This window comes from Engraulis encrasicolus, chromosome 8, assembly GCF_034702125.1.
Source record: "Engraulis encrasicolus isolate BLACKSEA-1 chromosome 8, IST_EnEncr_1.0, whole genome shotgun sequence".
In the NCBI taxonomy this organism is placed as follows: Eukaryota; Metazoa; Chordata; class Actinopteri; order Clupeiformes; family Engraulidae; genus Engraulis; species Engraulis encrasicolus.
In genome coordinates, this window is record NC_085864.1 from 27,658,841 (window position 1) to 27,682,991 (window position 24,151).

A 24,151-nucleotide genomic window follows, 5' to 3' on the forward strand; every position below is an offset into this window, starting at 1 on the left:
TCAGCTAAATGTGACAAAATGTTGCTGAAATTTTCAGCACAGTCAGCTTTACAAACGGCGCCCCATACAACTACTATCATTGTTCACCAAGCCGTTCCATGACCATAGTTGACAGCGGCGTCGGCACGGTCCGAATTTAAATATGTAAAACGCAAACAAATGAATTGAAGTGAATGGGACCGTAAGGTCCAGAATAGCTGCACACCGGAGCGGCTGAAAAGACGGGAGTCATTTTGCCCAGCACCACCATCGCTGTAGCGAAACTAGGGCAATCTCGCAGTTTGTCTACATCCACAAGAGTGCGCACTGTTTGGTTAATTTCCCAAAGAACAGTAGGTTATAATTCAAGAACAAAGGGTTGCTTGAATAGTTTATGTCAAACAAAACCCACAATTAACGATTTGTTTAGAGGCAGGGAAAACTTTGGAATTTAACATCCAAAGGAAGACAAACATATCTGGCTCGTAAGTAACTTCAATTAGTTCATCAATTGTTCTTCCTACATACCACTCAACACCTGACTCTGGAGGTCACTGAGACTAAGTGCATAGTTTACGCACATCTGTCTGTGTGAGTAATTCGGGTCCGGTCGTCTAATGTGCTGCTCAATATCAGTTCTTTCACATCAGAAAGGAAAGGCTTCTCCCCCATACCCGAGGGGCTATGACTACCCTCACCATGTTTAGTCCCGCCCACGTCAGGCATTTGCATGTAAAAAGACAAAAGTCACGGAAAAACTTATTTATGACAAAATAACAATATCACTTCACCACGCAGCGTGTACAGCCAAAGATGCGTTTAGAGGGATATACTGTGCTCTGGATATGGCAATCTCTCAAGAAAGTGGGCATTTTTGTAACCTTGCTGGAAGGGCTGCAGAGTTGAACAAGTTGGGAGAAATTTTCTGGCCAAAGTTTGCGGTCTTTCCCTGCGTGCATGGAAGGAGGCTGCTCGGTACCGAGTTGGAGAACATGCTTAAAGGTCAGAATGCAACAGGACACCATTTCTTGCTTGTGTTAGTGGTTACCTAATTCAGTTGTTGTCGTGAAAACAATTTGACCTCTTGTCATAAGCTCTGAAACGTGTCGCCGGGCCACTTAAACTTAATGGAGTTGTAGTAGACTAATTTTCGGTGGGCAAGTGACCACGGTAGAAAGACTGGAGCCCGCATTATCAATGACATAGACAAGAGGCCAAGAAAACAGTATCTGCACTGCACAATGGCAGACAGAGCGACTCAGAGGAAAGTATACAGGAGTGTTTCCTTCAAAAAGCTGGAAACTTGGGGCGCAAATAAAACTCGATCCAGAGCCGGGGATCAACACCACATATCAAAAGATTTAGAGATCGGTGCCCTTCCCCCTTCAGCTCCTCCGGAGACGGCAGCCGAAAAAGCGCAGCCCTCGGCGACGCGTAGTGTTACTGTGTCAAGAAAAGTTTCCAAAATCTCAGCAGCCAGCCTCTCGACCGCAGAGCTAAAGAAAGGCACTCCTCACTCGATCTCACCCTCCATTCGCCAGCTCTCAGAAAAGTTCAGCGCGAAAACAGGGCTGACGCACGGCACGGCTTTTGTCAGCACTGGGACTCTGAAAAGCACAACTTTGCCAAGAAGTAGAAGCAAAGAAAATGAATCCACGTCAAACTTCGGAATAGATGGAAATGCGTTTCAACCAACACAGTGCAAGGACGCAGAAGAACACTTGTCTCTGAAATCGCACGAAGAAGAAAAGTATTCAACACAAGAATCAGCCTCTGGTTCGGATTCTGACAGAAGTCAGAGACATTTGAGTCGGAATCCTGCCGATGGGTCTAGTGGAGGTAAGCGCGATTATTCTCATATCGCACGATACACTGATATCAACCATACACATTTAAACGAAGAGGATGTTTTTATTACTGGAGCTCCAGCTTGCAAGTCTTACAGGAGCTATAGTTCAACTCACGGAGATTCAAAACACGTTGATTCCTCGAATTGGCCAAGTGTCACGAAAATTAGAGAATTATTTGGAGACAGAAAGCTACATAGGTCGATTTCTGACGCAGAAGACCTAAAATCTTCAAGCCAACACTACTCCTCCAGCTCAAGAGAAGCCAGCTATTTTTCTGACCGCAGTGATAGACAGTCTCCCTTGCTGCCAAGAGGAGTTTGGCAAGACTCCAGGAACTCTGACCCTGACATTAGTGAGTCTTCCACAGACCCGTACAGTGCTAGTCTAACTCAAAACGTGGAAACATTTAAGACAGAGCCTTCTTTTGGCACCACAACACATGCTGCATATGACTCTGAGTTTACCAGTGGCGTTGGAGACCTGCCTGACACATCTAAAGTGCAGAACCCCGGCAGAGGAGGCGAGAGTCAGTCGGAGAAGTTGGACAGTGACCCCCCCAGGCCCTCTGCTCCGGCTCCACCACCCCGCAGCAGCTCTGTGGCTCACCCGCGCAGGGCCCACCAACCCTTGGCCTGCACTCGACAGCAGCAGCAGCAACTGAAGGAGCTGCAGCAGCAGCAGCAACAGCATAGACAGGGGGTAGAGCAGCCACAGCTACTGGATAGTTTACATTCTTCACATAGCTCCTTCAGACCGCAGACAGCCCCCTCCGTGGCACCGTCGTCCGGCAGCAGCGGTGCACGGTGGAGATTCAGCTCCGGCGAGGAGGAGTACGACTCAGAGGGGCGCAGCTGCACCCGAGGAGGTGGTGGCAGGGGGGGCAGCGGCGGCGGCACAACGCTCCCTTACGTGCGCAGCGGCGGAGGGGCCAGCACCTACTTCTCTCCTCGCGGCAAGCATGACAACAACAACTACCGGGCCAAGCTGGTGGGCAGGTCGTCCGGCAGCGAGGAAGACAGCCCGGCAGCACTAGCAGCCGCCCACAGCCGCGACAACATCCGCCGACGCTCCCTGAGAAAGAAGAAGAAAAGCAGCTGCAGCCGAGACAATGGCGAATCCGACGACAGCGACGACCAGCCAATGATGATGGATCAGCTGGAACGTCATCAGCAGCAGCAGCAGCAGCAGCAGCAGTCGCTGGACTCTCAGCAGTCCGCTGGCAGAAGGTTCGAGGGCTCCAGAACGAGGCCCTGCTTCACAGCATGGGAGCGTAGTGGTAGTGGTGGTGCCTCGCCTGCCTCCTCCACCACCACCACCACCATGCCCAGACAAGAAGGCTTCAGACGCTTCCACAGAGGAGCAGTCGGACCGGACGGAGGCGCGTCTCCGTCAGGAACCCCTCCTGTCCCCGCTGTGGTGTCGCGCGTGTCAAAGGTCACCATCCCCTCTTTTCTCACCAGCCCGTGTGGGTCAAGGAGCAGCAGCCGCTATTCCAGCACTGAGACCCTGAAGGAGGAGGACCAGCCCGCCAGTGCCTCTGTCATGAGCAAGACATACCATGGCAACTTCACTATGTACAGGTCGCCCAGCTTTGGCCACGGTGACAACTTTTCCCGCACACCTGTTCGCGTTGTGCCTAGAGTCGTGCCCAGTTTAAGCCCCGGCGATGCAGCTGCAGGGCCGCCTGCTAGCAGAGTGCTCCATCGCTCCCATAGCAACAGTGGCGACAAGGAGAGGAATAGAATGTCAATGTCCAACCCGGATATAGCCTCGGAGACCATGTCTCTGCTTAGCTACCTGAAGAAAACAGACTTGTCAGGGCTCAAGGTCGGGAAGAAAGGTCGCGCAGCGGGGCAAGAGACAGGTGTAGATGGAGTCGGCTCCGGGTTTCACACGGTGTCTGGTGCTTCGCCGGTGTACAGGATGGGCTCCAGCAGGTCCCAAGCACCGCACTCTGGCCGGCCATCTTTAAAAGACCTGACCGCCACACTGAGACGTGCCCAGTCTTTCACTTACTCAGACAAGACACCAGGGAGGCGCTATTCGCCCAGTGTGCCTGCCTCTAGAAGCTCCTCCGAGCAGCGCCTGGACTGTCAGGGGGACGGGGAGAGGATTGTGGTGTCTGACCGCGAGGTGGAAAGCGACGACTGCTGCAGCGGATATCGGTATGAAGAGACAATGCCCTCCAACCCCCTCCATGACCGATATGTTCAAGAGGCCAGGAAGGTCATACAGGACATTTGTCAGATGGGTGGTGCTGGTGAAGATGATGACTTTGGATTCGGAGGGGACGATTCTAAAGACAAGGCGAAATCTGACGTTGAGACTGAAGTCAAAAAAGAAGAAATCGAAGTGGTTAAAGTGACAGTGAGAGAGGATGCACAGAAGAAGGCAGTTGAAAGTAGGCGGGAGGACACGCACTGTGAGAGTGAGAAATGTCTACAGAAGGGAATCTCTGAAGAGAATGTGTTTTACGACAAGTCCTTAGATGAACTCTCTGGGCATGAGTCTAGTATGACCGATGAAGGAATAGTAACAGAGCCTGAAGCAGGCCCGAGTAGTAGCTGTCCCCCCTCAGGGAAAGACCTGCTGGGCCAGCCGCTGACTGTGTGGAGTCAGTCTGCACTGTATAAAGAGGAAGTGTCTGAGCTGGCTAAAGACAAGAGTGTAACCTCCCCAATGCTCCCCAATGTGAGGACCGAGTACGAGGCTGTGACCATCATCGGCAGTGAGACTAGTAGCTGTGTCAAAAATGCGAACCCAAGTCAGGCGGACACTCCCTCCACCCCGAATGCTACCCGCAGACGCAGGAAGTTCTCCTCTGCCGGCAATAACGGCTCTGACTCCAGCAATGGCAGCAACAACGGAGAGTCGAACGGAGAGTCGGCGTACCGCTCCCTCAGCGACCCCATGCCGCACCGCAGACGCTCGCTGGTCGAGGACGGCGGCAACGCGTTCTCCGTCGACAGCAACCTGCTGGGGTCCCTCACGGCGAAGGGCGGCGGCGGGGGCGGGGGCGGCCGTCAAGACTCGTCCGCCGCAGACCTGTCGGAGTGCACGGGGAGCGCGGCCAGCGACCTCTCTGTCTGCAGCGACAGCCTGCGCGACTACAGCGCGGTCATGGAGAGCATCGTGCGCGAGCCGGGCACCATGGACAAGGTGGTCGACGAGAAGGGCAACGGCAAGGCGGTGAAGAAGAAGAGCTTCAGTGACCCCAGCAGGCGCGGCGAGCCCACCACCATGCTGCTCCCGGACGGCCAGAGCCAGCCCAGCGAGCCAATCAGTGAGCTGGAGCAGCAGCCCATCCCGCCCTCCAGCAGCGAGCCCATCCTATCAGAGCAGAGAGGAGAGCTGTGGGCGCCGGAGGGAACGTCAGCGGCGCAGCGGTCCACTCACCCTGGCGGAGGAAGACACCGTTCTCAGTCGGAGCACGCCCTGCCATCCCACCTCCTCGCTGGGGAGCAGAACGGGGAAGCTGGCCAACCCCAACCCGAGCATCCGGCGGCGGGGGCAGGGGGGCCTCCTCCTCCGTGTTTCGCATTTGACCCCAAGCTGGCCGAGGTGCTGTCTCCGCGCATGAGCCGGCGCAGCCCCAGGAAACGGCCCAACCGTGCGCCGCTGCAGCAGCAGCTGAGCGAGGACTCGGAGCAGCTGGAGGAGCAGGGCGAGGGCGAGGCGGAAGACGAGCCGCCCGGCGGCGAGGAAAACCCCGACCTCGCCTCCTCCCTGTCCCAGCTGCTGCCGCTCCCTAAAGCCAGGCCAGGGCACGTTCGGCATGCCAGCGAGCCCGCCACGTTCGTGCCCATCGTCCCACCCGCTGCCCACGCTTCTCAAAGACAACGGTCATCAGCCGTCGGACTCAGCGCCCCGGCTCCCTTACGGCCTCCTCCTAAACAGGGGGCCGTGGGGGACGACGCACCATCCCTGGAGGACGTGACCAAGAGGTACATCCTGAACTCCTCCGAGGGGAGCACAGGGGACCCTCCTCCTCTTCCTCCTGCTGCTGTTCCCCCAGCAGGGACTTCAGCAGGCGGCTCCAGGTCCACCCCTGCCACCCCGACCACCACAGACCCCCAGAAGGAGCTGAGCCCTGCCCCTCTGAAGGCCAAACCCCGGGTGGTGAGTAACATACTAACTTTTTACTTTACCTGTATGTTGGAGACGTGTATGCTTGCTTGTGTACTGTGTGAGTGTTTTCTTTGTCTTTGTATGTCTCAGCCCTCTACGAGCCTGAGCTTCAAGTGACTTGGGGCGAAAAAAACAGTGTGTTAGGAGATGTTTAAATGGAAACCGACATTAAAGCATAGTTGGTCAAGCTGGGGTTTCTAAATTGGGAGTTAAATTGAGATAAACTCTATTTGGTCTTTGGTTTAGCTCTCATGTTTGGCTTTATTACATATGATACTGATTTTATGATGTGCAAAAGTGGATGGAACGAAAAGGGCATTGGGATAAATCATCTTTGGGGGGAAAAACACCAGCCCAGGGTTTAACTGGGCCAAGAATTTAATGGTTGTGTTGTGTGGATGCCTGACCAAATGTAGTGCTGCGTGTGTGTGTGTGTGTGTGTGTGTGTGTGTGTGTGTGTGTGTCTGCGTGTGTGTCTGTGTGTGTGTGAATCTGCGTGTGTGTCTGCGCGCGCGCTCGTGTGTGTGTGAGTCTGTGACGGTTAACACCCATCTTGTCTGTGACGCATAGCAACCAAGGATTCCAGGGAGGTGAATTTATGGCCCGAAGGCTTTTGTTTTTGCCTGAAGTTAGTCACCCAGCGCGTCTGCAGCTCAGTAATGTTGGAAAGTGCTCAGCTCAGTAGTTAACACCAGTCCTTCTCTCTTCCACATTCTCCCCTATACCCAAGTCTATTTTTAGATTAGATTCTTTCTTTATTGTCCCATATTTTCACATCAGACTGTTCAGTTCCATCAGGTTACCCACATCTGTTCATATACTGTACACTCTAATATACACTCCTCTACATACCTGTACATTCGTCCTCTCTCCTCCACATGGAACCTATCCAATTTTTTACATGTTTATCATTTTGTTGGTTTTCTTGGGGCATACTGTGCCTGACATTCTCAAGAAGCCTCTGGGTTAAATATCTGCTTCGAAACCAGCAGTTTGACAGTGTGAATTAAAGTTAAGCAGTCAAGACAGATGCCCATAGCATACTTTTTCTATAAGTATGCCTGATTAAGTCTGTCTTGGCACAGTAGATGAGCTGTACTCTAGATTCGGGGGGAACAAAAGGGGCCATGGAAGGAAACTTTGTTAGTTTGCCCAGCAGGAGTCAAGAAAGTTGTGCTGTGCTGTGCTGTGCTGTGCTGGCAGACAGGTCTATGTAGGGTCGATGCAAGAACCTCGGCTGGTCCAGTTCTCCTTTTTAGTGGGTCTATTATTTTCCCAAGGGTTTTGTTGTTGGACTCGGTGCAAATAATGGTCCAACAAGGCCCATTTTTGGCCTGGATGTTTTGATTTCGCTCATACCACAGGCTGTGGTGTGGCGACAGGGCCGACCCAGATTGACAGGAGCCTGGCATGAGCGTGGAAGTGCTTGAATTCCTTGTTGGATTTTTTTTTTTTTGTCAAAAGACCGGAGTCATTATGAAACGCGCAGCGGGGAAAATGCCTGTTCTGCCTCAGCATTCAGCCCTGATAATTCAACCCTAATTTGAGTCTTGGCCCCCAGTCATCCGTTGTGTGTGTGCGCGCTGAGAACAACACACACACACACACACACACACACACACACACACACACACACACACACACTCAGTTCAGCCAGGCAATCTCTTTTTTTTCTCTCTCTCACACACACACACACACACACACACACACACACACACACACACACACACACACACACACACACACACACACACACACACACACACACACACAGTACAGCCAGGCAATCTCTGTTTCTACACACACACACACACACACACACACACACGCACACACGTACTGAATGAGCATTTGAGAGGTACACACAACACACGCGCACAGTGTAGCGAAACATGAAAAGATGACTGTGGGTTCCAGCTGTTTCCAGTCACAGCTAATTTTGGAGCATTTTGTAGCCTTTGATATTTGTCCTTGGTGTGTAAACTTTTTATAAAAAGAGTATAAACTTTGCGTTGTAAGGAGTTTCGTGGCCCGAAAAGACCTTTTTTTGTTGGATTGGTGCAGTCACATGTGTTAACTGCATGATATCCTGGGGGCTGCTGCATTACCTTTAAACAGTACAAAGAGTGAAGTGAAAGTGTAAGCACCCCCCTTTTGAGAGACTGCTGTTTTTGTTCCCCTAGCTGTGCTCTTCAGTGACAGATGAGTAGCGATGACTGATGTTGTCTTGGCTGATGGTAGTGATTACGGTAATGTGACTTCACTGCGGCACGTCCCAGGAGAGAACGTTTTCCCTCTCGCTCCGCCTCGGAGGACTTCAACTTTAGTGCAGTGGTTCCCAAACTGGGGGTCAGGGCCCCTTGGGGGGGAGGGGGGGTCGCGCAAGTACTGAAGGGGGGTGGCCACGGACAAAAGGGACATTGCATAAGAGCAGTAAATCCACATGCTAACCGCTAACATAATTCCATTATTTGGTTAGTAACAGTATTTACTTCTATGGTTAATAGATACACTTGCTCTGCTGTGAATTTCTAGCAATATTAGCAGACAAACTAATTAACCTTTAAGAGTGTATCGTCACACTGGTGTGACGGGAATGTTCGGGCAGTGAAAGTTCTATAGAACTCTGGGCGTCATTCATTACAATTTGGAATTATAATATCTTGCATTGTTATAGAACACATTCTTTTTATAGAATGTTCAAAAAAAGGTGTAAGGGAAATTCTAGCAATATTAATGGACAAAAAATTGACTAGGCTTATCCTGAAGTCCAAAAGGGGGGTCCGTCTGCGCTGAAAAAGTTTGGGAAGCAAACTGACTTAATGAGTATTTTGGTGCTAGGCTAAGCAGGGCGAGCAGGCTGTTTTATGATCCCCTCATTGGGAGTTAACACCAGGGTGTGTTTAGTCCAGGCACAGCCTGCCTTGCCTGCCTCTCTAGCCACCTCCAGAATCAGACACTTAGCTTTGTTTTGCAGCTGGCCTCCTCGGCCTGCCTGCGTGCTGTTTAGTCATTCAGACCGAGCTGCTGGTGAAGCACTTTTTGTGTGTGTGTGTGCGTGTGTGTGTGTGTGTGTGTGCGTGTGTGTGTGTGTGTGCGTGTGCGTGTGCGTGTGCGTGTGCGTGTGCGTGTGCGTGTGCTAGGGGTGGTACGGTTCACAAAATTCACGGTTCGGTTCATATCACGGTATCAAGGTCACGGTTTTCGGTTCTCTACGGTTCTTTTTTAGTTCATGATAAATGGTGCACTGGGAATATTAAACCATATTTATATAACTGCAATTATAAAGTGATGATGCGCAAGTTGAATCAGCTGTCGTCAGCTGATGTGCGTTCCAAATGCCCTCTTTCAAGTGGCTAATTGAATCAGACTTATCACTAAATATTAGAGGTGCTCCGATCACCATTTTTTTGGCCCGATCACCGATACCGATCACCAAAAATCTTTATCTGCCGATCACCGATCATTGCCGATCACAGAAATTATTTCCTATTTTTTTAATAGCCTATTAATTATCCTTATTGAATACCATTTCTGCCCATAAACCAATCAATCTTAATTTGCACATGTTGCTTTCACAATGTAGGCCTATTATTAGGCTATTATTATTATTATCATTATTATTATTAGGCTATTATTATTATTATTATTATTATTATCTTGCAGCTCTTTCAGACTAGTGTTGGTAATATAGCCTACAAGTCTACAGTATTAATCAATTTATAAGTTATTGCATATAATTACTAAACTATTTAAGATTGAATTGAAATTGAAACATTACATAGATTTATAAGTTATTGCATATAATTACTAAACTATTTAAGATTGAATTGAAGCTCAGACACCTGGATCTCAGTCTCTCGTCTTCTGCATACGAGAAAAAACCCTGTCGCTTTAATATTAAATGAGCAGCCTCGTGAGGAGAGGAGCCCCTCCCTCTCGGTCACTCACTGTCCACAGCTGCAGCAGCAGAGCAGCACAGCAGCTCCGCGACCGTTCTGACTCTCTCCCTCTCCCCTCACCTGTCGCCGTTTGGCGTTTCAGCAGCGACTATCAAACTAATCGACTGACTGTCAATTACAACTTTGAAAACAGTTGGCATGCTTGTGCGGACAACGTGAACTTGTCGCGTGCTGACCGAGGCAACTACACAGGTTATAACGTAACATGGCTAACTGGCGAGAAGTAGTCTATCGCAAATTACATTGTGACTGAAACACTTGAGATTCTACACAAAACAAGAAAAAAAACTTCACTGAAAGAACAGGCAACACGCACAACACAGCGTGTCTGCGAGGAAAGCTCTTTCTCTGTAACACTGTCATAGATTGTAGAATTCCCTGCACAGACTCATTGAGTTTCACCGTCCACTCTCCCTCTGCACTGTTTGGTGTTGCAGCGACTACAAACTTATGACCTGGCTGTGCATTAGGCTACAACTGTGAAAACAATACCGTTGATGATTGTTTTGGAAACGTTTAGTTGTTGCGTGCCGACAGGCTGTAACTCAAAATAGCGAACATGGCGAGACTGACACGTAATTCGCAAATTACAAGCGTCATGTAAACGCCGCATGGATCGGAAAATCAGATCATTGTTGATGCAGATATGATTATAAATGGTGAAAATGAAGGAGGGAATTCCAAAAAGTTAAAGACAAGTAAAGATGCCTTATTTTGGTGCAGCAGCTGTGCAGCAGCTGTGCAGAGCCAGCACCTAGGCTACATGCAGGCAGCGCCAGGTGTAAAGGCAAAATGGTTGCGTGAGGAATTTAATATCTCTGGATCGGTTTTTTGATCGGCATGTTTTTCCGATCACCGATCAGGCTATTTTTGGCCATTATCTGCCGATCATGATCGGCTGCCGAGCAATCGGAGCACCTCTACTAAATATCCTATATATGATTTGTGTAGGCTTATAATGTGAAAATGGTGTGATTTTAATTGTGTCATCCTCTGATTGGTCTTATATGCCAATGTGTTAATCAGAGACACTGGATAAGATACTCCTAGAATCTCTGTTTTACATATTTTTTCTGGGCAGTACATGAATTGCGGTTTGCCATGAACTGCATTTCACGGTTCGGTATGGTGTGTGAATTGTACGGTTTCGGTTTTCGGTGCGGTTTGTACCATCCCTAGCGTGTGCGTGTGCGTGTGCGTGTGCGTGTGCGCGTGCGCGTGCGCGTGCGCGTGTGTGTGTGTGTGTGTGTGTGTGTGTGTGTGTGTGACAAGCTAGGTTGAATGCCAGGACCATACACACTCGTGCGCGCACACACACAAGTAACACGCCCTGAGACTGCAGAGTCACAGGGCCTGATGCACATGCGAGGCTAGCCAGGGTGAGCATTGCGCAAGAGAGGGATGACGGCGGCGGCGGGCCTGTCTTGAGTTTTGTAACATGGTGGTTCTCATCCTCCTTTGTCGTTCAAAGTGGCATATGTCTGCCTGCGGCGTTGCGGCATCAACTGGAGACGACACACACACACACACACACACACACACACACACACACACACACACACACACACACACACACACACACACACACACACACACACACACACACACACACACACACACACACACACACACACTTAAATGTTTTGTCCCATAACAACTTGTAATACCAACATTGCTTTGCATTCAGTCAGGTCCATAAATCTGTTATCCTTAGATGAACTCTCAAGTGTGCTCTGCTGTGTGTGTGTCGTGTGTCGTGTGTCGTGTGTCGTGTGTCGTGTGTGTGTGTGTGTGTGTGTGTGTGTGTGTGTGTGTGTGTGTGTGTGTGTGTGTGTGTGTGTGTGTGTGTGTGTGTGTGTGTGTGTGTGTGTGTGTGTGTGTGTGTGTGTGTGTGTTTACAGCTATGTGTCAAGAGGCCAGTGGCGGCGGGGGGTGCGGGGAGCCAGTCTTGTCTATTAGTGGGTGAATAGCAGGAATGAGCCCAGTATTTAGTGGGGTTTGGTTTGGGGGGGGAAACAAAGCGCTCCACAATGGGGAATGGGCCTGGAGCAGTGCGGGCCTATGTAATAGTGTGGTGCTGACAGAGCCTTCAGCATTAATAGAACAGTGTGTGTGCGTAGTACATGCAAGGGTGTGTGTGTGTGTGTGTGTGTTTGTGCGCACCCTGGTGTTGGTGTGTGTACTGTGTACATACATGTAAATGTATGCATGTAAATGTGTGCATTTCACCTTGGATACTTTGTGTTTTCCTAAGTATTTCGCTGGGTTCAGTGGTTTGAGTGTCTTATGTGCCTCTGCATCGTAATCTATTTTTTAAATCATGCATTTGACTTTATATACTCAAAGGGCATGGACTTGCTCTATCTGGTTTTGAAATCACCTAGAATGGGAAGTTTAAGTTAGGGAGCATCCATTAAAATGTTGGACTTGGCACATTTTTGAGGTCCAGACTGTGGAATTTGTACAGTTCACAACTGAATACAACCCACAGTTATGCAGCCAACAGGTTGATAAACATTTCTACTCAGCTTTTTGCGTTTGGTGTTGTTTTTTCAGCCCTGCATTTTTCCCAAGAAACAGCACAGCACCTGAGGGGAAAAATACTATATTGTGCAGCCATTCATGAATAGCAATATTGAATCATTGAACAGTTTCGTGGTTCCAAGACCTTTTTGGGAGCCTGTTCAGCATAGTTCTACCCAGGGCGGCTGACAGCTTTTGCTGGGCCCAGGACAAAGTCATATGAAAGGGCCCCCTGCCCAATACATACAATGGGCCCCCTATCTAGCTGGGCCTAGGACAACATACCCCCTTGTCCCCCCCTGTTGGTGGGCCTGGTTGTACCTCAAGGTGATTGTATGTTTGGATGACAGTGTTGCCTCATTGCATGTTTGTGTGCGCTCTCCGGGAATGAAAGCAGACTTGAGGTTCACATAACATATTAATGAGTGAGAAAGGTGGCCGTGTGGAGGTGAGGGGTTAGTCCAAAATGTTCCCCTCGCTCTCTTTCCCTCACACACACACACACACACACACACACACACACACACACACACACACACACACACACACACACACACACACACACACACACACACTAACTTACCCCTTTCTTGAGTGTGTGTGAGTGATGTGTAGGTGTTGCAGGAGTGATAGGCATTCAGCTCTGGAGTGTGTCTGTCTTGCTCGGCGGCGGCGGCGACAGCGACACTGGCAGAATCAGCAGCCCATGGCTAGCTAGCGTGCCGCACCAGCTCTGACAACCTCCGTCTGATCCTGAGCAGGCAGGAAGCGCAGCGTCCAAACAGGAAGTTGTTGTGGTTGCTAATGTGTCCGATAATGGGCCAACGTGCTGCTGCCGCCGCCGCCTGCTCTGCAGTCTGTACTGGAGCGAATGAGCCGTGCGTTCCAGGGGTGCCAGACTTCCAGAGAGAGTCGGCCGCCAGGGCCAGGGCCAGGGCCAGGGCCAGGGGCTGCCCAGCGGTGCTGCTGTGCCAATCTCCAATGCTCCGTGGCACAACAGAGACGGGACTTAATGGATTTCCAAGAGAGCTGCGCAAGCACTCTGGCAGGCCTGCTTCTGCCCCTGCTGTGTGTGTGTGTGTGTGTGTGTGTGTGTGTGTGTGTGTGTGTGTGTGTGTGTGTGTGTGTGTGTGTGTGTGTGTGTGTGTGTGTGTGTGTGTGTGTGTGTGTGTGTGTGTGTGTGTCTCTGTCGCTGTCTCTGTCTCTGTCTCTCTGTGTCCGTTTGCGTCTATGAGCACACTTGAGCATCTGTGCGTGAGTGTATGCTTGTGTGAGTGTGTGAACTTGCTTGTGCCATTGTGTGTGTGTGTGTGTGTTTGTGTCTGTGTGTGTGTGTGTGTGTGTGTGTGTGTGTGTGTGTGTGTGTGTGTGTGTGTGTGTGTTTGTGTCTGTGTGTGTGTGTGTGTGTGTGTGATGTTTCAGTCTTTAGTGTGAGGGAGCATGACTGGTCGGGGCATGGATGCTTTGAAGCTGCTGCTGCTGGTGGTGCTGCTTTGCTTTGCTGGGTTGTGTTAAGACAAAGGATTAAAGGCTTAGTCCTGATGAGGACATGTGTCCACTGTCTACTTGTGTTTGCACTTCTTCAGTTGAGCGGGACCAGATACATATGTCTGTTTTTTTAAAGGCTGCCTTACACGTGTGTGTGTGTGTGTGTGCGTGCGTGCGTGCGTGTGTGCGTGCCTGCGTGCGCACTTACAGGTCCCTTTAGTGTATTTCTGTGTTTGTGCATGCAATGGATTTATGGGAGAGAGTATGTGGAAGTGTGCGGGAGCCATGTGAGTGTGAATGTGATACCTGCTACCATATATCAGGTGCCAGCCATTTGAAACGACTCCCTTTATGCGGAGGAACCTCACCCAACACCTATTCATATTATTAGACTCTCGCTCATCCACCTCATCCACCTCTCCTCTTACCTGGAATCATTCACTGTATCTCACACACCACATAGAACTGTCTTGCACAGACCTTGTATTATTATGACTAAAACAAATGGAAAAAAGGGGGAATTTCAGGGTTTATTCTATACTTTTACTTGAAAAGATTCAGTACTTGTTTTTTCCCTAAGAAGAGCCTCCTTTGTTTGTATAGAGCACAGGCCGATATGAAAGTGCCCTCTTCCTCTGTCTTGTTTAGACATATGTACATGGCTTGACTGAACTAGATGAGATCCCGTTTTCCCTTTTCTGGGGAGGAAAACATTCCAAGTTAAGGCATCTCTCTCGCTCTCTCTCTCGCTCTCTCTCTCGCTCTCGCTCTCGCTCTCTCTCTCTCTCTCTCTCTCTCTCTCGCTCTCTCTCTCGCTCTCGCTCTCGCTCTCTCTCTCTCTCTCTCCCCTGCTGTTGTACCTGATATCTGGACTGAATCTTATTCGAGGAAGAATGAAGGCGATGACCTCATCTCAATGCAACGCTTCCTGTTCAGAAACAGTCTATGCAAAAAAAGAGAAAGAGGGCAAAATCATGAGCGAGAGAGAGAATGTGAAGCATCAAGGAGAGGGAGGTCTGAGTAAGATCTGTAGACTGATAGAAGACTGCAAGGAAAACCTCAAACACTCCACAAACCAAAGAGGACGGACATACCATTGTCACTGATGGGAAGGAGGAGGAGACGGGAGTAATGTGTGATTGTTACACTCTAGACAGAAAGACAGACAGAAAGAAAGAAAGAAAGAAAGAAAGAAAGAGGGGCTGGCTGGCTTGTTTGTGTAGAAAAGGAGGCCTCAAGCAAATTAGGCTACCCCTGTGGAAGTGTGGAAGCGTTGTGCTGTGCTGCCTCACTCTCCTCGCCCGTGTTGTTTTCACTCAAACAGGCAGCAGGAATGTGCTCCGTCTTCCCCTGGCCTACATGGTTGCATAATGGCTGAGGACGACCCAGAAGGATGGGTGTCTATGAGGCAGGAGACAGGAGAGGGACACTTTGGGTGCATTCCAATATGCAGACTTCCGTCCTCCCTTGCTCACTTGCCTACTTGTGACCTCGTGATGACGTCACTGACGACAGAAAATGAATTCAATATCTTGCAAAAGCACAGTTCTAATGTCACTTCCTCATTTGCAATCGGAATGGTGTATCTGGAACAGTCCTAGCCTCGCGAGACCATCCACGTATTTCCGGCCGAAATGGTAGTATTATGGGATGGTCAGGACCAGGCTAGAACAGTCCCCCACCGGGGAAACTTTATTGTTTTCTCCACGGAGACGGGTCGTCAGCAAAACGTGAGGCCGCAAGCTCAAGTGAAGGATAGAAGTCAGCATATTGGAATGCAACCTCCAAAAGGCTGAATCAGACGCCAAAACATAGTGATGATGACGTGTTGAACTCCCTGATGACACATCATGACTTCTTTAACTGTTACCTTGAACAAGTACAGTACAGTGTCTGAGTTGGGGCACTTTTAGCTGCCCTCTCTGTTGTGTCCCAGACCTTGCTTTTCTCTTCCTCCACCCACACTGAACATCAGGATGAGCAGAGCCTACTGAAGATCTTTTAACTCTCAAACATGCTTTAGTACATGTAGAGCTACTCAAATACTATGCATGTACATAAACAACACGTTACTCTTTCATTTAAATACATATTCGTGTGGTTGAACTCGTTAAATGCTTCAAATAATCAACTCTTGTTCGTGTTGCCGTGTATTGTTTTTAATTGGATTGTTGGAACAAGGAATGGATATTCTTTGGTGTTGGCCTGGTGGATAGAAATGCCTGTGAGATTTTTTTTCACATTTTCAAATCACTGAAGAATATACTCAATGCTATAGTATGTAGTGAGTGACACCGTTTTGGAGAACCACACTGTAGATACTGTATTGAGTGTATACTCCCCAAGCAATAGTAATGTCCAGGGGGTGGTGATACTGGAGTGTGGGTTTGGCAGACCCCCAATGAAGAGAGTGGGGGCTTTTAGTTTAAAAAGCTGTTTGGCACAAGGTGTCTTGTTTGGGGTCTGGGAGGAGGGGCTGGTGCTGGGTTGGGGTAATAGTGGAAGAGGGATGGGTGATGGATAGGGCTGTAACGATACACTCAACTCACGATTCCGTTCGTATCACGATTTTTGACTTACGGTTCGATACATCCCACGATTTCTGAAATGTATCTCCACTGAAGTTTGGAAACACTATCACATTAAATCATAAGGCTGTTTTCTGGACTAATGGGTAATAAAACTTTGTAAGGGTGTATCACGATATTGCACCCTTGTATCACGATACAGTATCGTGACTCTGTGTACCACGATTTCTCGGTTCGATACAATATCGTTACAGCCCCAGTGATGGAGAGTTGGTGGTGGAGGAAGGGATGAACTGGGGGAGAAATCAGCTCCGGGCACTTTTGGTTTACTATTTTTTTTTAAAACAATTCTGAAAATAGGCCCCTGTTTGGGGGTCTGATGGTGCGGGGCCCACCGGGAAATGCCCGCTATGCCATATGACCGGTCCAGCACTGGATTGAGGTGGGGGAGCATATTGAGATTTGGAGGCCCCCTGATGGAGCTGGTTTAAAATGTGGCCCTGGGCAGAGAGCTCTCTATGTTTACACTGCAGCCCATATTATTTATTTCATTAATCGGACCACCCGCAAAGGCACAGTCACAAAGAAGAAGTGTCCATAGAACTCCATAGGAATGATGTCTTTTTTTCCAGCCTCCAGCCTTTGTCTCTCCCGCTCTCCCTTTCACCCCCCCGCCACACACACACACACACACACACACACACACACACACACACACACACACACACACACACACACACACACACACACACACACACACACTCTCTCTCTCTCTCTCTCTCTCTCTCTCTCTCTCTCTCTCTCTCTCTCTCTCGCTCTCTCTCTCTCTCTCTCATCCTACCCCGCTCTCATTCCATCCCCGTGTTCCATTTCGCCTTATTTTCTTTACCAACCCTCCCCGAGTAGCAGTCCCCTTGGCCTTAAAAATATCTTCGCTTTAGTTAACCTTTAGCCGTTTTTGTGTGTGTGCGTGTGTGTGTGCGCGTGTGTGTGTGCGTGTGTGTGTGTGTGTGTGTGTGTGTGTGTGTGTGTGTGTGTGTGTGTGGGCGGGCGGGCGTGCGTGCGTGCGTGCGTGCGTGCGTGCGTGCGTGCGTGCAGAGCGGCGTTCGCTTAATGGTGCGGTGGAAGGAGGCAGAATGTTTTCTGTTCTCTGGCTGCTGAAACTCTATATGCCGCTGATGGCGAGGCTGAGGCACTCTCGACTGGGCCGGGGTCACTGGAAATGTACAGAACAGAACAGTACAGCGGCGGGTCAGTGGTCCCTGTCTTTAGGAGAGAATGCATTAGGGGTAGAGAGAGGGAGGGAGGGAGGGAGGGAGAGAGAGTGAGAGAGAGAGGGGGGTGGGGGATGGGGATGGGGGTAATGTGGTGGGTTTTGTGGAGGGGTAAAGGGGGGAAGCCTCTTACTTGGACGACAGTGGGTTATATGTAATGAATGTGCTATGTAGGTATACTTGTATGTCTGTAAAGGCCTGTGTCCTTTGTTTGCCTTTATCTGTGACTGGGCTACTAGTTCCAGGTCCCAGACTCTGTTTTTGTCCCTCAACATGCATGGCACATGGGAAGTAGTCTTGTGATGTTATGTGTATGCCCTGTCTTAAACGGACATGTCTTTCTCAGGGATGCAAAATGAATTTCAATGAAAACCGACAAGTCGTATGGTCGTTCCTATGAATTTCTAGCAATATTAGACAATCAAACTATTAATGTAAAATCTTATCTAGCAATACTGAAGAGCAACAAAAATTGTCCAAGAATATGGGGATGGCGGGGGTCGTGAAAGTATTCGTAGGCCCATATTTTTATTTCCAAAAGGGGGTCCCCACTGCAAAAGTTTGGGAGCCACTGTGGTAGGGGTGTGGATAGAGAGGCCCATGTTACTGCTGACTAATTTGTGAGCAGCAGGCCCTTGTTTGGGTTACGCATGTTCACTGTGTGTACATGTGTGGAGACGGTGTGTCGTGCAGATAACATAAATACATGGACTGCAGTGTCCTGTTATTCTTCCATCCACTCACTGTGCTTTTGCTTTGCTGCCAGAGTTTTTTGAGAGGGGTGGATGGGGGAGCTGAAGAGAGTGTATTGCCTCTTTTCCACTGCCTGTTTTCTGGTAGGCCTACAGCTCCACTGCCGGTTTTCTGGTAAGCCCACAGCTCAACACAGCGTGACTCGGCCTAGACCAGGGGTGGGGACCCTTTTTCGTTCGAGGGGCCACTTCAAATTCCTCCGAGGGCCGTAAAAGTCCTCACAGGGCCGTAGGCCTACTATGAACACAAACCAGGATTTCCCCCTGCACTTTCGGCCTATATTGAAGGCAGAGAGCTTTAAAACAGACCCCACCTTCTCTAGATCCTCTGAATACAACTTACTTGTATTACAAATGTATTTCCTAAGATTCCATTACAAAATATGTCATATTTAATGTGAAGCTGCATAACAATAACATTACATGATTAGTGAATGTGTGTTTGGCTAGTAAGATTAACGTCAACTAGCCATTTTGGCTAGCGATTTAAAAAAGCTAATTTAGAGCCCTTGCAAGGAGCCCTAATGTACTCTTGGCACTTGGGCTCTCCCTGGAGTCAGACGCACAGAAGAGGGCAGAGATGAGGGAGGACTGGAAGGCTGAAGAGGTTTCTGGGAGGGCGTGGGTTTGGGTTTCGGGGTTTGGGAGGGAGGGGTTGACACGGCGGCAGAGGGACTGTCTTCCCAAAAAGTGTAGAGCACATGCCCAGTGACACGGAGTGAAAATTTGGCTTTGGGGCGGGCATGGGAGGATGAGTGAAGAGATTTTGGGAGGGATTGGGCTTGGAGTTTGAGAGGAGGGGTGGACACAGAGCCGGATTACTGCACAGGATAGATATGACTGTAGCCTAGGTGCCCCACCTGCCTGTGGGCCCCGAAAAGGATTGTGATGGGATGCAATGTGAAAAATATCACGTGTCATGTTGAGTTCAGTTGGTAGATGAGTTATCCTGAATTGCTAGCTTGTATGACACTGTCTTTGTAAATTTGTCATGAAATTTGCCTTCTGGGGGGGGGGGGGGCACAGCTACCTGTAGCCTAGGGGCCCCAGACTATCATAATACGACCCTGGGTGCACAGGCACAGTGACACAGAGTGAAAATTGGGCTTCGGGCAGGGGTGGGAGGAAGGGTGAAGAGATTTTGGGAGGGTTTGAGTTTTGGAGTTTGAGTGGAGGGGTGGACCGGCACAGCGGCAGGCGGGCCGGCGGGCCGGCAGGCTCAGCGTTTCCCATGGTATCCCTGGCACCAGTCCAGACAGGGCCTGCCCAGGGTCAGGCAGAGCAGAGCAGAGGAGGGAAATGGACTGGAAGGAGGGTTGATGAGTACTGCCCCTCATCTTTCTCTCTTTCTTTCTTTCTTTCTTTCTTTCTTTCTTTCTTTCTTTCTTTCACTTGCTCACACGTTCCCTCTCTCTCTCTCTCTCTCACACACACACACACACACACACACACACACACACACACACACACACACACACACACACACTTACAGACACTCTCTCTCTCTCTCTCTCTCTCACAGACACAGACACAGTCTCTCTTTCTCTCTTCCATTCTCTCTCACATACACAAAAATCATAGTCCCTCCCTACCCTCTTGCCCAACCAACCACTCCCCAAACCCCCCACCCCCACCTCCCCACCCCTTCCTGGCCAGAGCAGAAAGCAGACCCCTGGGGAGAGCGTCCCAGTGTACTGTACACATTGGACACACACAGACACAAACAGTAGGCAGAGTCCCATGCTTGAAAGCATATACAGGAAGCAAGCTGTCCATTCACATCCGCTCATTTAAGCCCTATCAGTTTGTGTTTGCCATTTATGTCTCTGGCCAAAAGGCATTTAGATGAAGTTTCGGCAGTGTGTGCAGACAGGGCCGTAACCAGACATTTTCAAATACCGAGGTCAAATACTGCGTGCTGCACACTATACTGTACATTTAGAATGCTTCAAATACTTCAGTCAAACTCTTACATTTCTTTTTTATTAATCACTGCCTTGAGAATAAATGGGGGTGTCGTATACAGACGTACATGTTGATCATATGTCAATTTTCATCATAGATAAATAATAACATAAAAATACTGAGGACATGACTTCTGTGTCCTCAATGGTAGTTACTGCCATGTGTGCAGGGCATGTTGCGTCGTCTCCTCACAAAATGATGTCATGTTTCTCACTAAGCCAAGTTTCTAGTGTACAGTGTCCTTGGGTGTTCTGAAAGAGACTTTGAAATACAATGTACAGTATTGTTATTATTATCATTGTTTAGATAAAAGTTTTAGCAGTGTTGAACATCTGTCATGTCCTCACCCAAATGATTAAAGCACGAATCATTGTCCTTGATGCAAGAAAAAAGTTTCAAACCACTTATTTTATCTCCTGTAGAAAATAAATTCTTATAAACAAGTTATATGTATTTGCTCTTTGCTGACAGCTCTGTGTGTGTGCGCCTCTGTGTGTGTGAATGGACGTACAGTATAGTTGGTTATAAACTGGGCAACAAGAGCATAACTCTGCCGTCCCTGGTGAGGAAACAGTTTTTATCGGCATGTTTCCTGAAATGTGTTTTTCTTTTCCTTTTTCATCGTCCCAGCCGACCCTGCCTGTCAGTCTGTCAGAGGATGGTAATATTACTGGCCCTCCTGAGTGTAAAGTTTGGCAGTGTTGCTCTAATTTGTATGGACCATATGTTCTTGTTTATGAGGACTCAAAAGAAAGTGGGTGGACAATCATATTCAAGAACATGGTTGGCTCAAACTATCTATCGTTGTCACGTTTTTACATAAGATTGGTTCGAAGTTTCAATCTTAAAGTAGTAAAGCGTAATGAGTCTCGGTTTGTTGTGACTAATTGTGCAACTGAAACAGGTCATTGACATAGCAGTATTTACAAGTGTACCCTACAACATGGCTACCAGAGTCAACCACAGGACTTTTCTGAGCCTGAATAAAGCCTTTGTTTGAAACGATATTTCACACTTGAGCTGTGTTGTGTACTAGAGACAGACAACTGATGTGTTTGTGTTTAACTTTCATAGAGGGTTTGCTAACTCTTTTCTTTTGGTGCTTTTCTCCCCCTCTGCCGTTGTCGTTGTCGTTTTCTTCCCCTCCGTCAGCTTTCTCTCCCGTCCCTCGTCCCTCTCGCTCGCTCGTGTTCCTTCTCTGTTCTCCTCTCTCATTACGATGGAACCACCCTTCCTAATTATAGCATTGTGCCTGCTTATGTAAGGGAAGACGCTCTGAAACAGCACTTTTCGTCAAGTTCCTCGAGTGAGCAGTTTGCTTTGCTTTGCTGTGTACATGGGTGTGTGTTTGTGTGTGTGTGCGCGTGCGTACGTGCGTGCGTGCGTGTAGTGTGTGTGTGTGTGTGCTTTATGTGCTTGTGCACATAAGCATTTACACCTCATTGAAAACATGCTGTCCTAGGCTGTCTGTAAATTTTCTGTGAGATCTGACGAACAGTGCTCTTGTTGGTTTCTCTGATGTGGTCTCTCATCCCTCTGTCTGGCTTGACTTGACTAAACAAATCTTGCCTCGTGTACAGAATGGGTGTATGGTTGTTGTGCATTTTTTTATCTTCTCACTGTTGTCAATCGTGGAGCAATCCCCACTGCCATATGAACAACATAAAATAGAAAAATACTTCTTGCGCTTGTTCTTGATAAGACAACTGACCCGTTCATTTATTACAACCTTGACGCAAGCATACAGTCAGTCAAAGAGAATAGTGTCTTTAAAGAGAATAGGGTGTTGTTTAGCCAGAGGTTGAAGAAGGGGGGGTGGATGGGTAACTGTGGGGGTCCTCTAACAAGGCGACTATAGAGGAAGAATAAAACTCCCATCCACGGTCCTGTAGGGTTCCCTCATCGTGTCTCCGTGCCCACAGCACTCTTGCGACACAAAGTAATGCTCTGTGGTCGCGGGGCCGCATAGCTGGGTGCGTGGTCGGGTGGCAACCGGAGCCTATGGACGCTGACTGTGGGCAGGCAAGGCAGGCTGGCGCACCCAGAGAAGCTGTGGAGAGAGAGAGAGAGAGAGAGAGAGAGAGAGACAGAGAGAGCGGGAGTGAAGGAGGGAGCACGGCCTTCTCCTGGTTGTCAGGCGCCACAGCTAGCCGTCACAGCCAGGAATGGAATGACTTGAGAAGCTTCTGGATCAGGATTGGCGGTCCTCTCCTCTCCCCTTTCCTTCCATGGGATCCGTGCGGCGCTTCAGGACGAGTTGCCGTCTCCAGAGCGATGCCAGGAAGTCCTTGGTGGGGCAGAGGTTGGCTCCGCCGCCGCCGCAGCCTGTGGACCCTCCGGGCCGAAAATGGGTAGGGCACCACTCTGACAGTTTTTTTTGTCTTTTTCAACTTTATTCGACAGGACAGTGTGAGAGGTGGACAGGAAGCGAATTGAGGAGAGAGACGGGGAGGCGTCGGCAGAGGACCCGGGTCGGGAATTGAACCCGGGTCAGCCGCATGGTAGATGAGTACCCTACCGGTTGACCACGGCAGGGCCCTGAGACAGACTCTTATTCCTTGATTTTGGGTAGAAACTACTTGATTTGCTTTGACTTGATTCGCAAGCTGGTGTAAATCCAGTACGGCCACTAACATGACGGAGATGTCAGGCCCTGATGTATTGTTATTTTGTCCAGTGGTGTGTTATTGTTATTGGAAGTGTTGTTTTCTTCTATTTTGGCTTCCTTGACAAGTAGAAGCTCTGTTACCCCTGTAACACCACTAGGCACATGCACATGCACTGGCATATGTAGGCATATGCGCTCCATTGATCAGTGTTGAGCGTTGTGATGTTTAGCCCTGCTTGTCTGTGGAAGAGCTGATCTGAAGTCAGTAGACTAACCAGGGATATGTTTCTCAAAAGTGTTGTTGCTAACCAGTAAGCAACTTACTAGGTTGCCCATGTGAAATTGCATTGCACCCAAGTAACTAAGTAGCTAATTTAGTTAGCAATGATGCAGTTGAGAAACGCCCTCCAGGCTGCCATGCTGCTCATCAGAGGCCCTGAACATAAAGACGGTGTGTGTGTGTGTGTGTGTGTGTGTGTGTCTGTGTGTGTGTGCGCACGTTTGTGGGTGTGCGTGTGTATGTGTCGAGCCTTTCTCGGGGTGAACAAAGAACGTTTTTCATGTAATGGTGTAGAAAATTATTCGGAGCAAGTCCATCACCACCACAATGAGAAGGCTCTTTTCAAAAGAATTCCCTCACAGGGAAACATCCTCCAGCCATGGCAATATTGCACTTGGCACTTGCGGCCCTCTAACTCTTTCTCTATGTTATCGCTAATTATATAACAAAAGTGATGTTGACACGTAGAGGGAAGGTTATGTACATGAGCCCCACCATGCACAGTGGTGCAACTATGACGTCAGTGGCATGGTTTACGCCAACTGTTTACTCTTCAATCTTGACTTGACTGACTGACTGGTCCGCCTGACTTCACTTGCTTCGCTCTCTCTCTCTCTCTCTCTCTCTCTCTCTCTCTCTCTCTCTCTCTCTCTCTCTCACTCTCACTCTCACTCTCACTCTCACTCTCACTCTCACTCTCACTCTCACTCTCACTCTCGCTCGCTCGCTCGCTCGCTGGGCTTTTATCATCACTTGGAGCGCCCCTTGCATTATGTCATGCTTTAAGCAACTCCAAACACGCGAGCGGAGCGGA

General features: G+C 49.1%; 1 protein-coding gene across 1 annotated transcript in view; it reads left to right on the forward strand.

Moving 5' to 3' along the window:
- Positions 1–721: 721 nt before the first annotated feature.
- Positions 722–24,151, forward strand: part of LOC134454389 (rho guanine nucleotide exchange factor 17-like) — a 136,861-nt gene continuing 113,431 nt past the window's right edge. Inside the window, exon 1 of the mRNA XM_063205363.1 lies at positions 722–5,948. Coding sequence (XP_063061433.1) covers positions 1,221–5,948 — 4,728 coding nt within the window. The 5' untranslated portion in view covers positions 722–1,220. The remainder of the gene's footprint in view (positions 5,949–24,151) is intronic.